Source organism: Monomorium pharaonis, chromosome 4 (genome assembly GCF_013373865.1).
Source record: "Monomorium pharaonis isolate MP-MQ-018 chromosome 4, ASM1337386v2, whole genome shotgun sequence".
Lineage (NCBI taxonomy): Eukaryota > Metazoa > Arthropoda > Insecta > Hymenoptera > Formicidae > Monomorium > Monomorium pharaonis.
This window is the reverse complement of record NC_050470.1, coordinates 1,632,143-1,645,128: the sequence shown is the minus strand read 5'-3', so window position 1 is coordinate 1,645,128 and position 12,986 is coordinate 1,632,143. Positions and strand designations below refer to the sequence as shown.

The window sequence follows — 12,986 nt, the reverse complement described above, 5'->3', positions numbered from 1 at the left end:
TCGGGAGAGACGGGGAGAGACGGGAGAGACGAGGAGAGACCGGGAGAGACGGAGCGAGACAGAAGAGACCGGGAGAGATGGGAAGAGACGGGGAGAGACCAGGAGAGACCAGGAGAGACGGGGAGAGACGGGTAGAGACCGGGAGAGACGGGAAGAGACCGGGAGAGACCGGGAGAGACGGGAGAGACCGGGAGAGACGGGAAGAGACCGGGAGTGACGGGGAGAGACCGGGAGAGACGAGAGAGACAGGGAGAGACCGGGAGAGACGGAGAGAGATAGGGAGAGACGGAGAAAGACCGGGAGAGACCGGGAGAGACGGAGAGAGACAGAAGAGACTGGGAGAGACGGGGAGAGACGGGTAGAGACGGGGAGAAACGGGAAGAGACCGGGAGAGACCGGGAGAGACGAGGAGAGACCGAGAGAGACGGGGAAAGACCGGGAGAGATAGGGAGAGACGGGGAGAGACGGGAGAGACGAGGAGAGACCGGGAGAGACGGAGAGAGACCGGGAGAGATGGGGAGAGACGGGGAGAGACAGATTCCTGTGGCACACCGTGCTCAGATTGTATTAATTTTGAACATTTATTACCAATACGAACTTGTTGCAATTTATCTCTAAGATATGTTTTTATCCATTCTAAAACATTTCTTTTAATACCATACTGATATAATTTTTCTATTAATCTATTTTTATCTATTGTTTCAAATGCTCTTTTGAGATCCATAAATATTACTCCTATTACTTTCCCCTCACTAATTGATATTTTCCAGTCATTAAGAGAGAGAAAGAGAGAGAGGAAGATGTCCATCAGGAAAATTGAACAAAACTCAAATTGATACGGAACTCGCGGATCCCTGTGGCTTTTCGTCGAAGCTTTCGCTCGCTGTTCCCGACAGTAATTAAATAAGCCGAGTTATACGGAGGAGGAAAGTTCACGAAATTCGCGAACGCGCCGTGTGTACGTTAAAACCGTCCGGCCTCTGGAAGTTTGTGAACAAATGTTATTGCACGACAAAGGCATTGCTATGCGATATCATCTGCCGTCATATTTATGAAATCTCATGATTATCATAGACGAGACTATCACTACTAGATTGTTCAGAGAGGAATGTGAAGAAAAAAAGCTGCATAGCCTTAGAGGATCATTTTATCTACATATCTATAATATAATCATATAATTATAATTATGCAATTATAAATATAATTATTAAAGATTATTAAAGTATTTACTTTAAAAAATTAAATTATAAATAAGATTTAATTACTTATATATATTATATTAGAGAATTTAATTTCCAAATATATTCTATTTTGAACAGTTTTTTATTTTTTTAAATGTTTTAATCAAATTTTTTTGTTAAGAAAACAATGACTTGAATTTTATCCAAGAATTTGTATTAAAAATAACGTATGTACATAATCTAGATAAAAGATGACTTGTTAGGCCAAGAAAATCCTTTAATTTATGTCGCGATAGTAAATGGTTTTTCTCCCTTGGCTTGAATAGAAATTATTTTTTTCTTTTCCCGCTGAGAAAATTTTTATCTATGTTGCTTTTCCCAGCGGAGTTATTCATATGCTAGCGTTTATGAAGTTAAAGTGAATTATTTTTTAAGCGTTATTTTTTTTCAAAATTGATTTCATAAACTTTGCAGTATTATTGAAGAATTTTGAAAATTATATGTATAGAATTTCAAAATAAATTAAATAGTAAATACGTGGCAGAAATACTTATTTATTCATTTAAATCAATATAAAACATTCTGTTGTGATATTAATATTACTATATTAAAATTAAAATTATTTTTGACTAATTTTTAATTTTTATTATTACATATATTTTAAAATTTATTTTTTAATAATAAAAATAATTATTAATATTAAGCTAATATAAATGATAACGAACGTATCAATAAAAAATGTCAAAAATAAAAACACATAATTATATATATAACAATATAATATAATATATACAATTTATAATATAAAATACAATATTAACGCGTAGCAGCAGGATATCATACACAACACTGATTATTTGAGGAAAAAACGCGAGTTAATAAATTTAACGGACAATAAGCACAATACAAAAAGCAAAGAAAAAGCCTTATTAATTTCAACTACATAACACGTTTTTGCAAGACCATATCTCATAAACAACTCCAAAATGTCTACTTATTTATAACATAAAAGTTCTAGAGACGTTCTTTTTTTTACTTCGAGTTGATTGCCTCATATCGCTCGAGCGGATTAGTATTAAATTAAAACACAAGAACAAAACAAAGACGTAATGATATAATACAATACAATTGTGAAATTCTGTGTATTTATAATAAAATTTTAATTAATAATTTCTAACAATTTAAAATATTTTGTATATTGAAATTCTTTTGTAGATATACCGTGTCATGTATTTCTTTGAAAGAATAACATTCGCCTAAAAAAATTCCTATTTATCGGAGATACCATCGATCGTAGCAACAATGTGTCCACGTCTTCTCTATAGATGGAAGAGGAGAATGTTTTTCTCTAAAGAGCAGCCTCGTGATGGAGAAACGATATGCCGTTACGTATCGACGTGCTTGTAATGGAGCTGTCGGGCAAATTTTCTGTGATACAGAGCCGGAGGCGCGCGTCGTATCGCATCGACTTTAAATACAATGGAAATCGACCCTTATCGCCGTCACCTCGATGCTTTAAGAGCGATCGGTTGCTCGTTATTCGTACTTAAATTTATCTAGATATTCAGAAGAGAGAGAAAAAGAGAGAGAAAGAGAGAGAGAGAGAGAAAACTTGTATTATTATTTTAGAAAAAAATCTTCTAAAAGAGAAAAGTATATAATGAAAATCTTTATAACCATGCAAAATGATCTCGCTGTGAAATAATTTCATCATTAATCAGTCATAGTTGCAGTGCACAATATTCAAGCAAAACTTTTAATTTTTTGTTTCAGAATCACAATGCATCATTTTTTGTACAACTCTCTCATTCTTAAAGTGCTACTACTGATGGTCTTGTTCGCGACGTCTGGTTTAGCGGTGTCAAAATCGCGCGGCAAAAAGAAAATTGCCAAGGAGACGAAGGAGATGAACATCTGCGACATTCAGAGCCAGCAGGCACCAATGTACTGCTACTGCAACAATGTTAGCCTGCAAAATGCCAGCGACGTCAATTGCTGGATATTGAGCAAGTTCGAGCGGAACGATCCCTTGTGGGATTACTTCACATCGCAAATCCATCTCGAAAAATTGACGTTTACGGTGCGTCAGATCGGTAGCCTCGACTACGTGCCCAGTCAGCTGCTGCACCAGCTAAAGAATTTGCGCGTGATCGTGTTCCAGTATGGGTGGCTCCATGAGCTTTCCGAGCGCGCTTTTAGCAATCTCAACGGTGTTGCCGAGATCAATCTCAGCCGCAACATGATCGTCGTGCTGCGCAAGTACGCCTTCGAGAACATGAGAAATCTCTCTGTCATCAATCTCGACGATAATCGCATCTCTGAGATTAATAGGTAAGGATAATAGTTGATGGCGAGTAGTTGTCTAATAGAAATGGCTATTATAACTTTTTATCAAGCTCGTTAATCTGAGAATAAAATTTTATTTATATTAGTTTATTTATTTAGTTATTTATATTAGTTTTTTATATTAGTCCTTATTTTTAGTATTTATGTTACATATTAATTGTATTATTTGCATTAATTGTTGAGAAAATACGAATAATATATAAACATAAAAAATGTATAATTTATCTATTAAAAAGTATTGTTTTAATATGTATTATACATAAGATAACACAAAACAATACTAATAAATTGGAAAATTATTAATTTTTTAAAATTGTAGCTTAAATAATTCATAACATTGATTATAACTTAATTATTGAAAAATAGTTTGTAAAAAATTGGATCAAAGAACATAACTGCAATATTATATGCTCTTGGATAAAAGATATTAAGAATTGAAGAATATTGAAGAATATAAAAATTATGCATGCTATGAAGAGTTTACTTATTTTACACAATATCATATTTTCATGTTTAATATTTTATATTTAATGAAATACAATATAATTGTATTTTATTTGAGAACATTTATGTATCTCCTATTTCATCATATTATGTATACAAGGTATCTCATAACTATCGTACAATATTTATTTCAAGTACATACGTACACATATACATACATATATACTTACCGTGTTATGTATTACATGTACATTACAATATACAAATATATACATATATACATATATACACATACATTAAAATAAATTTAAAAAAAAAGATAGAAGTAGTCAACTATAACATTTGACAATGATTTTTAAACGATAAAATGTCAAAAGTATTTATTAAAAGTGAATAATTCATTAATTGTTTCATCTGCGAGAATTCATTTTGTGTCCACCATTTAAGATAATGAATGATTGAATTATTATAATTTGATAAGGAAATATTCACGTATCATATTTTGCGGTTCATGACCTGTTACTTTTGATTTATCACTACATCGATTCCATAAAATATATTTTTGTACACAGAAAATTCTTTTTCAAAATTTGACATTTTACTTATCATTTAAGCTACGTTACTTATTGATTATTTTAATTATTTTATTTTTAGTTTGTTATACAGTACTTTATACGTATTATACTTATTTACTTAACAATAATATAATTATCACAAATAATAAATAATGCGAATACTGATTAACAAGGACAACAATTAACCTAAATAAGAAATTAATTTTTATTTAATTAACAAATGTAATAAAATATTTATACTTGATATATACAAAAGTTTAAATAATTATTTACAGAGACACATTTGTAAACTTACCAAACTTGCGCAAGCTATTCCTGAATCGCAACAACATCAGCACTATTCACGACAAGGCATTCAAGCTTCTAGGCTCTCTACAGGAACTCGAATTGAGCGGCAATCAGATCACTGTCGTCACGCGTGACAGTTTCCACGGTTTACGTAATTTGCGACGTCTCGATCTACGTAGCAATCAGATTACTATGATCGGGGATCGTAGCTTTATCGAAATGCCAGAATTAGTTGAACTTGAGCTCGATCAAAATCAAATCATATACATATCCGAAAAAGCATTCGACAATATGCGCAATCTCTGGAAATTGAATCTTAGCGACAATCAGCTGGTGACGTTAATGCCGGACTTTTTGGCTGGTGCACCCGGTATTCACTTTTTGGATTTGAGAGATAACTTGCTGAAAACCATGACTTTTGACAACATTAAACCAATTGTGACCAATCTCTATGGCATGAACAGCCACCTATACCTGAGCGGTAAGTACTTCGATCATTACATTTAAATAAAACTATAAAGTGTAGTATCTATTTGAAAGTTTTGGAAGAACCTATTTAAAGAATTATCAAATTTATAGTCCACTAAAGAACAATATTAAATAAAAAGTGGTTAAGTGTCTTAAAATAGATTTGTATCAAAATTAATAGCAGAAGACTGTTACGCATAAGAATTGAGTTTTCGAGAATATTCAGAGTTTGTAAACGTTAAATCGCCTGCTGTTGAGGCAATATTGTTCATGATCAAAGTCACAAGATTGACTGATCAAAGCGCATTATCGTATTTGCATGTAGAAAACAATCTAATCTGCGATTGCAAACTCGCGTGGATCTGGGGTCTACGGAATGAGACGAAGAACACGAAACTGAGAGATGCCCTAGAGGAGTTAACTTGCTTCCTTGAGAGCAATAATGCAACGCAGAAGAGCAACAGCGAAGACCTAGGGAGAAATCAGCCGCTCGAGATTCCCGGTAAGTTTTGCTTCACGCGCGAGTGCGCGCGCAAGTACGAATGCCTTTTGGCGAAATTTATTTCAGCTTTAAGTCAAAAAGAGGCAAAATGCAAAATGTATTTACTTTAAAGGCATAAGAATATTTTATCTACTACATAATGGAGACATAAAATTAAACTTTAATCATCCTTGTTGACAAAAATTAAAAATGAGAAATAATTTATTCTTTTCATATATAAAAATAGCTTTATATTTAAGCCGAATATAAAGCCACTTAATTTATTTTATTTTTTAAAATTTTACTTATAGAGAACAAATATTAAAATAAACAAAGTGAGAATACAATTTTTATTTCAATCACAAAAATAAAACATTTTTTATATAAAATATATAATTTTTTATATAAATAAATTTGTTTTAAATTAATTATATTAAAAAATTTAAATTTTTATTAAACATTATTATATATATTGTATTTCTTAGTTTTTTAAACAGGATTGTATTTTATTCTATTATAGATGACTATGTTGATGATAATTCGAGAGATGGTCATAACGAAGACGATGATGCTGAGAATGATTATTACGACGAATCCGATAACGAAAATTCGTCAAATTCTCACAGCAAGGTAGGATATACATCAGCTTATTGATTACATATGAATCTGATGATTGCATTTTTGCAATTTTTCTTGCAATGATTAAAATAATTGCCATATCAAAATAATTTCTTACAAATTTATTAAAATTTTAATTACTAAACTTAATCACAAATTAAAGTGATTTGTGATATGGCAATCTAAATGTTTATTTAAGAATATTTTAAACAATTAATTATTTCTAATCACGTATTTGAATCGCAATTATTTATGGAACGTTGATACGTATATTTGGTTCTAATAACGAGTATTGTTTTATGTAGCTATTACATTTTAATAACTAATAAATTGAGCAACGGCATTATAGTTATCTTTATTTTTTGTATTATGTGCACATGTGCACATATGCACATGTAGTGAAATGAAAACATTTGAAATGAGCGCATTATTGTTCAGAGAGAGAATTACATAATGTGGAACGTGAAATCGGTGTTTCTTTTTTAGTCCTATGATTGGTTACTCGTATAAAAATGACATGCTAACGTTATTTTTATGTGAGTGATTAATCATAGGACTAGAAAGAGACACCGATTTTTCAAATGTATTTATTTTAATGCATATAGATTTAACTTTTGTTTGATCAAGACATTAGAATCTCTTTAACTGATTGCGCGATACTACGCAGACTATTTTGATTTTTGTTTGCAGAACACTCGTGAGGGTAAGAAGTGTTGTACGAAGCATCTATTCGAATTGAAGCCAGAAGAGCTGCCGTGTCCGGAGCTTTCGCGCGAAGATTTAATGGCCTCCGAGCAGCCATCCAGTCGCCATGAAAACGCCCGCGTGGGCTCTTCCGGGTCCAGCTGGTTTAGCTCTGGTTCGACCTCGGTCCAGGCCGGTCAGTCCGTCCTCGTTGCCTCATTGCTATTGCTATCTATACTTTTTTTTACGTAGAAGCGACTAAACGTTCAGAAATGAAGCGATATAAACGTCATTCGGTATCCCGATATGCTCGAGTGAGCGAATGGAAAATCGTAGACATAAACGAAACGGGATGTGAAAGAAAGTGTATTTACGCGTGTGTATGTGTATATGCGCACATAGAAAACTAACTGGACAACCAAGAGACGTACCTTCGAAACTTTTCGAAGCGCTTACAGTTATCGTTCGTTGTAAGAAGAATTCTCTCTTAGAATTCGATCTTTAAAAATGTTTCACGTGACGTTTGTATCAATAATGCATAGATAAACAAGACCGCTAAGTCAAAATTGTTCAGTATCAAATCGCGACTACATTTGCATGTCATTTTGAAAGTTGGATTTTTTTTTTAACCTCTCGCGTATTTAACGTAATATAAAAATGTTTCAAATACGCTGTCATGCAATTTAATCTATCGAGGCCAACTATCGAGACGTAACATTTTATGTTCGCGAGTTTACTATGTTTATTATGTTTTCAACATACTTAAGTAAAAAACGATCTTATTAAAATAACAAGGTTACACATTTTAATATTGCTCGAATTCAAGCTCAAACGCGCTCTCTTATATGCTGTGCGTCATTCCCGTATTTGTACAGTATTTGTGCGTAGTTTTATTGTATGTATTATAAGAATACCAAGAAATATTGCGCACACTGCTGTTTCTCATTAGCTATTTCGCTTGCGTAATTACTGCCATTTAGACCGTAGTCCATTATTACATTTAACTAATTTTTGATCGAGACGATGGGTTCAGCTATAACGGCTCCAAATATCAATATAATTATGAAACGCCAGAAATTGAGATACTGCCATATAATTTAGACTAATATTAAAATTTTGATAGAGAAATTTAGACAGCAGCCCAGCAAATACACATAACTGCTATATAACATATATGTAAATATAATGGTTTAACGTCTATGTTATGTGGCAATTATACTTGTCAAAGAAATTAGATTAGATTATATTTGTGCTGGAAGATTTCTCTTAATTGTTTATTTATGACTTGTACAATAATTATCTCCTTTTTAGGATTTCTACTCATAGCTCCATTTATTTTAGTTTTAAAGGTAATTTAAACATTTTGATATAAATGTACTTTTTTAATTATTTTTCTTTATCTCTTTTGTAGCCTTTTACAGAATATTGTGAAATATTACACACTGCCAGTTTTGCTCGCTCAGTTTTATAGATAACATTAACATTTTTATATAAATATTTATAGAATATTTGTTTTAATATTGGGCTTTGATTTTTGTAATTTTTATACGATATTATGAAATATATTAAATATTATGCATAAGCCAATTTTCATTAAATATTTCTTCTTATAAACCAATAATTGAATCTTTATATTCTTAATATCTCTATTCTTAACTTCTCAATATTGATTGTAAGACTTATAAGCTCCGTATTCTTAACTAACCTTGCGCTGCTATATTATATATGTTAATAATTTGTATTTATCATATGACAACGTATGTGAACACTTGATTATATAATAATTAGAACAAAAAATTCAAATAAAAGAAGAGAAAAGATATTCATTGACGTTTTTTAGGATTGTTCCAACTTCTTGGTAAACTGATCTATCAGATAAGCATGTGTTTATCTTTATTTTTTTTCTTAAATGAAGACAGACACATATTTATCTGACAAATAAGTTTACGAAGAAGTTGGAACAAACGGTCCTTAGTAAATAAGAATTGATAATTTATACATACATGCATGCATGCGTATGTTCATGCATATCATATGCAAGCATGCGACGCATCGAATATCAACGCGCAGGCGCGAATGAGATAGAAAGATACACAGCAATTATTTTCTAATTTATTTATTTTGGCTTTTTCTCTTCAAAACATTGTTGACATGGAAGTTGCTCGGTCCATTTATATCTTTACCTGTATTGTTCCCAGTGAATAAATAAATTTTATTCATAATTATTCCTATTTATCCATTTATATGTCTATGGAAGATTCGAATAGGTTAAGAATACGGAGATTTGGCTGTTTACTATTTATATTTTGACACGTTATAGATATTTTTAACATTAAATTAATAACGATAATTGTCTATAATAGATGGATGGATGGCTTTGAACCCTTGTAGAACTTAATATTTAGAATATCCCGGAATTAAACGCTTGTCTAAAAGACTTGAATAAGATTTAAAAAATATGTTTCTCAGACATGCAGAGATGTCTTCAAAAAGATGTCTTGAAGACAATGCCTTTTAGACATGCATGCCATTGGAGCCAAAAATATCAAGAATCGATATATTGACATAAAATTTTTTTAGGAATTAATGGAGCCATTATATACAATCGTAAAACATATTAAGAATTGATATGGTTGAACCAATTTTGAAAGAAAAATTGAGATGGGCACTATATGATTATAAAATATTAAATTATTGAGAAAAGTTAAGAAAGAAACAATTGAATTAGTTTATTACGAAAATGCATGAGTCGAGTCAAGGGATTCTTTCACAAAGGTTGAAAAATTTTTTTTTTAATTTTAACATGCATATTAATATTTTAATACATATTTAGCATTTTGGGAAATATCAATATAAAGTTTTTATCAATAAAAAAAATGTCTTCAACAAAGTTTAATAACAATCATGTTCTTTTCGTAACATGTCTTTTGTATACAAAAATGAGATTAATATTTCTATAATTAGTAATACAATTGATATTTCTTTTCATATATGTTTTATTACGAGTAAAAAAATTTGATATTACATTAACTTACTTTCGTAAAAATACAAATTTATATTTATTCTATAATAACTAATTCAATTGTATATAAATTATTTAACATATTTCGTTTAACCCTACATCCTATTGTGTAACCTCCTAATTGATATTATATTTAATAGAAGAAATATATACTTCTTATGAAATATATTTCTTGGTATATGTGAAATGAGACTGAAAACAAGAAATTTTTCGAGCACTAAGCGTTTTTATATATCATTCTTCTTACAAGATTATAATCGTGATGTTTCTTGCGCAATATTTAACTAGCAGTTTCACAACGATTACGTCTACAACGATCTGTTTGTTTAAGGTGCACTTTCTTGCGCTTTTTGCGTGACAGTTTTAAGCTAAATATACTTATATTTTAATCTTTGAGTGAATAAAAGAAAAGGAACGAGGCTAAAAACGGAAAGCGCAACTGGAGCGAACAGACGTAATTTGCAACAATCAATTAGTAAGAAACGCACGATATGGGTAACGTGAAACATAGCCTACCCTACGGAACAATGATAAAGAAAAAAAATTATTAATAATGTTGAGGTGTTACTTGTCATAGTATATGCGTTGTCATAGTATCGTGATAATGTTTATATAATATATGAAACGTCGAATCGCAACACGACATCGAGGGGACAAGAAGATCGATCATTGAAATATCTTTTTTAACAATCATGACTTAATAGGTAGATTCCATTATCATAGAGAGATAAAAATATAATTTGCAAATACTTTTCTGATTTTTTTTATTTAAGACTTACTTCCTTATAAATAGTTCTTTATTATAATTAAACTTTTTGATATAAAAATATGTGTATGTAACATGTTTTGTATGTTATTAAATTTTATTTTATTAATATAAACGTTCAAAAAATTATTACAGTAAAATAGATGTCTTGTTCTAATTTTTTTATTAATTCTTTTTTATAAAATAGTCGATTCTTGCTGTTCGCTCGATGCCATAGTGCGGCATGACACCTGTTGTCGGTTGAAAGAAATACGCGTATAAATTAAAACGTTCCGGGGTATTGCGTGCACAACACGTTACTGAGTTATTCATAAAATACAAAATTAAGCCATGATAAATAAACGTATTTAGAAAGTAAGTTTTTAAACGATACATTAATCAGTTTTTTTTAATTCTTTTTGTTACTATTGAAACACATGCTTGATGAAACAATCAGGAATTTTGTTAGGATTATTAATTATAACTCTACATAATTCCACTAAAAGCAAACGCGTGATATAAATAAGAGTTATTGGAAAGAATTTGAAAAAGAAGATCCCGATCATGTAAGACATTTAACTTATAGATACCAAAGATAAGAAAAATTTGGTGTTAGCTGTTAGGAATCTCTCGTACACAATTTATGATCTGTATGATCGCACTAAGTAAAATAAATTAACTAAATAATTATTAAATCTGATAAGTGAATGAACACAGTACACCGTCAATCCCGAGTCCATTGTAAGTTAAAGTAAAACAAGGCCCTGTGAATTTTCCATAGGGTTTCCTTCTTTCTCTTTCTCTTTTTCTCACTCTCCTATTCATTCTTTCATATTATTAAATCTATTGAACGAGAAATGAAATTAACATATAATTAAAAATTAATTGGCAGATAAATTACAAATTCAATTAGGAGATTAATAATTAAGGTAGATAATCGAATAATTTGCTAATTTTATTTTCCATAATTTACTCCGCAAGTCTCCCACTTTATTTCTACTCCTGGATTTTCATATAACCTTCATTCAACGTACTGCTGTATCAGATGCGTTTATTCATGTAAATTTATTTATTAAAATTACATTCAACGTATGCGTTTTAATATATGTCGTGTGCATTTTATAATGTACAAGGAGATATTTCTTGGGAGAATGCAATTATTTTATATATATATGTATATGTACAATTAATTTAAGCTCTTAAGTAAACGCAACTATAATATATTAGGTTTAATCTATTTATGTATTTACCATCAAGCTTTGATATGTATTATATGTTCTTTTGTAAGATTTAACAATAATCAGAAATAAATCGTCGAAAAACGAAGAAGCTATGTGTGTTATTCCTCCTTTATCTTAATTTCACATTCCTTACTATTGTAATGAGAATTTTAACAATATTAATAAAAAAATGTTTATAAAAAGTTCTAATAAGAGAATTGTAATTTCTCACAAATGTGTGTGTGTGTGTCTCACTTATACGGTAGAACTTTGCTATTTTAATCCCTTCTATTCTTTAAATCAATCAGAATAAATTCTAGGATAAAGACTGTGTGTCTTCTTGTTTACTAGTAAACTTAATTTTTCCTTTTGTGTTGTTCTTTCACTATATATTTGTCATGTAATCATATAATTATATGTAGAAATATTAAAAAATGAGTAAAATTTATTGTAAGACAACATTTTTATTCTGCGCATATATTATTAAAACAATAGTGCAAAGTGAATTTCTAGAATAGAAAGGTAGTTCAAATTTACGATTTTTTAATTTGAAATAAAAAGTTAGATGTACAATATTCTGTAGAAGAAAAGAGGTAGTTACGGCCTCTTTTACGTTTTCTACAATACTATGGTGATGATGATGATAATGATAATGATGATGATGATGATAATGATAATGATGATGATGATGCACGCGCGCGCGCGCGCGTGTGTGTGTGTGTGTACGCGCACGCTTGCATAGTTTGAAAATGATAGATAAACCTAAATTATGCAAACTTTAATTGAAAAATGTTATGTGCAGATTGAAAAAGAAGAATTAACTTTTACTTGAACGCACAAAAAATTTGAAAATTATTTTAATTGCAGAAAATAATAATACTAAGAAGTGATCATAAACTATTAGTATCACTCCT

General features: G+C 30.5%; 1 protein-coding gene across 2 annotated transcripts in view; it reads left to right on the top strand.

The window, feature by feature from the left end:
• The window catches only part of LOC105840419 (connectin), a 135,714-nt gene extending 123,536 nt beyond the window's left edge, over positions 1-12,178 (top strand). For both annotated transcript variants that reach the window (XM_036286478.1, XM_036286477.1), the window contains 5 exons: positions 2,955-3,512; positions 4,822-5,315; positions 5,628-5,804; positions 6,304-6,413; positions 7,092-12,178. In XM_036286478.1, coding sequence (XP_036142371.1) covers positions 2,962-3,512; positions 4,822-5,315; positions 5,628-5,804; positions 6,304-6,413; positions 7,092-7,337 — 1,578 coding nt within the window. In that variant the 5' untranslated portion in view covers positions 2,955-2,961 and the 3' untranslated portion in view covers positions 7,338-12,178. The remainder of the gene's footprint in view (positions 1-2,954; positions 3,513-4,821; positions 5,316-5,627; positions 5,805-6,303; positions 6,414-7,091) is intronic.
• The last annotated feature ends 808 nt before the right edge of the window (positions 12,179-12,986 follow it).